Source organism: Sinocyclocheilus anshuiensis, unplaced genomic scaffold, assembly GCF_001515605.1.
Source record: "Sinocyclocheilus anshuiensis isolate Anshui unplaced genomic scaffold, SAMN03320099.WGS_v1.1 scaffold637, whole genome shotgun sequence".
NCBI lineage: Eukaryota > Metazoa > Chordata > Actinopteri > Cypriniformes > Cyprinidae > Sinocyclocheilus > Sinocyclocheilus anshuiensis.
This window is the reverse complement of record NW_015539816.1, coordinates 2,732,589-2,735,922: the sequence shown is the minus strand read 5'-3', so window position 1 is coordinate 2,735,922 and position 3,334 is coordinate 2,732,589. Positions and strand designations below refer to the sequence as shown.

At 41.3% G+C, this 3,334-nt stretch overlaps 1 protein-coding gene across 1 annotated transcript in view; it reads left to right on the top strand.

Moving 5' to 3' along the window:
- Positions 1-211: 211 nt before the first annotated feature.
- The window catches only part of LOC107683965 (uridine diphosphate glucose pyrophosphatase-like), a 50,692-nt gene continuing 47,569 nt past the window's right edge, over positions 212-3,334 (top strand). The window contains exon 1 of the mRNA XM_016480073.1: positions 212-745. Coding sequence (XP_016335559.1) covers positions 665-745 — 81 coding nt within the window. The 5' untranslated portion in view covers positions 212-664. The remainder of the gene's footprint in view (positions 746-3,334) is intronic.

Genomic DNA, 3,334 nt, shown 5'->3' with positions numbered 1-3,334 from the left:
ATAGGCTAAATAAATCTTTTAGTAGGCCTATATTTTTTAAAAATAAATAAAAATAAACATTTTAGTGTTACTCTCTGTATAATGTTATGTACAAAGTGCTTAATTGTGTTGTAATGTTCTCTTTTTCCACAATTATACTACTACTACAGCCTTACATAGGCTATTCCCAAAAGCTAATATGATGGTTGAATACCTTATTTGTCCTGTCGAGGAAGGCAGTCATTCAGGCATTTGAGCATGTGTCCGTTTCTTGAAAGATTTACAGAAAATGATTAAGTAGTATACGAGTTTTGGCGGTTTATTCAGTGAATCACGCGCTTCCTGAAGTTGGCTCTAAGGTAAGTCTGAGGTAACGCCTGCACGAGCCATACACCTGCATTCGCGCGTCAGGCGCGCGCGCGGTAAAGGTGAAAGGGAGTATGCTGAGGCGACAGACTCCGTAGTTTAACCTTTAAATAAATGAATCACATCATCCTACCGCAACTATCGCTGACTGGCAGTTTTCTGCACCGCATAGTCCGAACACTACTTGTAACGCAAAGACTAAGAGCGTTCTTATTCTGTCCTTCACAGGTTTCCGTAGACATTTCCCCTATTCTCCTCCAGTAGTCTGCGGCTGTGCCATCTGTGGCGAGAAGTACCCGTGGGCAGCTATATCAAAGCCATGGAACAGATCAACAATATTCAGGTGGTTCCGTGCACCAGCTCTAACTATCTGAGACCGTTTAGGGTGCATTATAACCAGGTGAGTCGCTATAGTTTAATCGCACGTTATCATCTGTCAGTGATGCGGCCGGTCACACCTCATCATTTTGCTGTCAGCTGCCCAACCCCCATTCATTCTGTTATTGCTTTTATCGACCAACATTGTGTGTAATGTTTCACATTGAGCATAGCATACATTGCGTCATTCAGGATTTCAGAGGAAACGCTACTGATTTCGTGTAATGTCATCTTAGCTTGACTAGCAAGACGCTATTGAGCTATAACGTTAGACAGGAAAGCCACTTTCCCTCGAGCACATGCTTTACATTACAAGCAGCACAGCTGGCTTAGGAAAGCTTTATTAAAAGCCTGATACACACAATATTGTACAGTTGGTAGTACTGGAAACGCGATCTTGGACTGAACATGATGGAGACATGCTAGAACACAAGCTATGTTATTAAATCTAAACATTTATTTTAATGCTATATATACTTTATATATATATATATATATATATGTGTGTGTGAATATAATTTTTAATAATATAAAATGTTAAAATACAATTTGTTAAAAATAAAAATAATAATTATAAGTATTTAATAATAATAAATAATGATTTTAATATATATAGATAGATATAGATATATACACACACGATATAGATAGATAGATAGTAGGGTTATGCGATGTCTACAAAATTGGCATCGGACAATGTCTACAGTGAAACATGGCGATGGACGATGACATCGGCCGGGGCGAGCGGGGAGGGGTTGTAGTTAGGGGGTGTGCCTGAAGCGTGAATCCTTATAAGGGAAAACAAATAACGATTCCTAACACCGTGTCTACAATAACACTGTAATCAGCACAAACTGGGCTACAATAATATGTGAGCAGCATGTATGTACATGATTGTGTTTTTTTTGTCCAATCAAAAGTTACAGAGCATTTTAAGTTCTTTTCTCTGTCATCTGGAAAATATGAAAGTGCTCCCGCCTAGGGTTGAGCGATGTCTACAAAATTGGCATCGGACAATGTCTACAGTGAAACATGGCGATGGACGATGACATCGGCCGGGGCGAGCGGGGAGGGGTTGTAGTTAGGGGGTGTGCCTGAAGCGTGAAAAACAAACAGCCCATAAACACAAGAGCCACATGAGAGTGTATTTAGTGTATATAGAGCCGGCCTGAAATCTCCTGAGCGTCTACCACATCTCAGCACAAGGTTTTAGACAAGCCCCAATCAATAGAGGAGTCAGCTGAGGGACAGAACCTGAGGAAGGTCGTCATGGCGATAACATCGACAACAGCAAGGATAAACAGCATAGAAGTGATAAAAGAGAATAGACGGACTTATAAGGGAAAACAAATAACGATTCCTAACACCGTGTCTACACCGGACGCGAGCGGCACGGCGCGACAAAACACTATAGAACCACTGATCTATAATAGAGATTCATTATGTATAGATCAGTCTATAGAACTCATTATAATCAGTAATGCTGTCTACACTGGATGCGGCGCGACACGACAAATCCCTGACAGTAAACTGCTGCCGCGTTATATTTATGACGTGCTGACACAAATTTAAAATGATTTTCAACGGTCGCTTTGTCTTGTCCAGTGTAGACAGACTTTAGCTGATGTGGCACGGAGCGACACGACAACTGTCGCGTCCGGTGTAGACACGGTGTAACGGTTGCCTGTTACATTACAGTACATAAAATTTAACTTACCACATAAACAGAGTAAGGAGAGATGACTGAGGACGATGGTGAATGATTTGCAGATCCTCAGTACCACTGACAAACATATAATCTTGTAACATGTGAGGCAAGTACTGCCACTCCATAGTATAAACCGTAGGGCTGGGTTTTAACACAAATTTCACAATTTGATTCGATTCTCATTCACAAGCTTGCGAAAACATAACCGACTGCGTTAACGAGAATGATCGTCGAGACGGGTACTATTGACATAATTCTGTGTGTATGTGTCTGTTCAAACATTAGGAGGAGATGCGAAAGACGAATCAACTCGGTCTGAAATGCGTCTCTCTGTGTGTGCGCGCGCTTTGCTCGTGTTCGGCAGGACTGAAGATACGCTGTGCGAGATGCGGCTTGTGCGTGCGCTTCAGGTTTGAGTCAGACAGCAAGACGAGACGGCAAAGAGTTGTTTTCTGCAACTTATCATAAGTTTTAACTAATATGGTTTAAAATGCATGATTTCAGCGTGATAAACATGATAATCAGAACCAAAACAGATGTGTTTTAGCAGGTACGAGCTGTAATGGCGCAGCTCTATTCTGGAAAAGGGGGCGGGGAGCCGCAGCTCATTTGCATTTAAAGAGACAGGCACATCAGATATCGCACGCCCTTGCGATATGCATATTGCGATATTTACATTTGCAATATTTCGATAATTTCGATATATCATGCAGTCCTATTACGTAACATTGTTTACAAGCCGTTATGACGTCTTTGCGCGGCTGAAACACTGATTGAGCGATTACATGAGACAGGATATGGGTTGTAAAATTGTACTCTTTCTTTTAACTTACCTTCGGATATTTAGTCATGTTTATTTTGTGCTGAAGCTGGTATTAATGTGGAGGAGACGATCAGTTCACG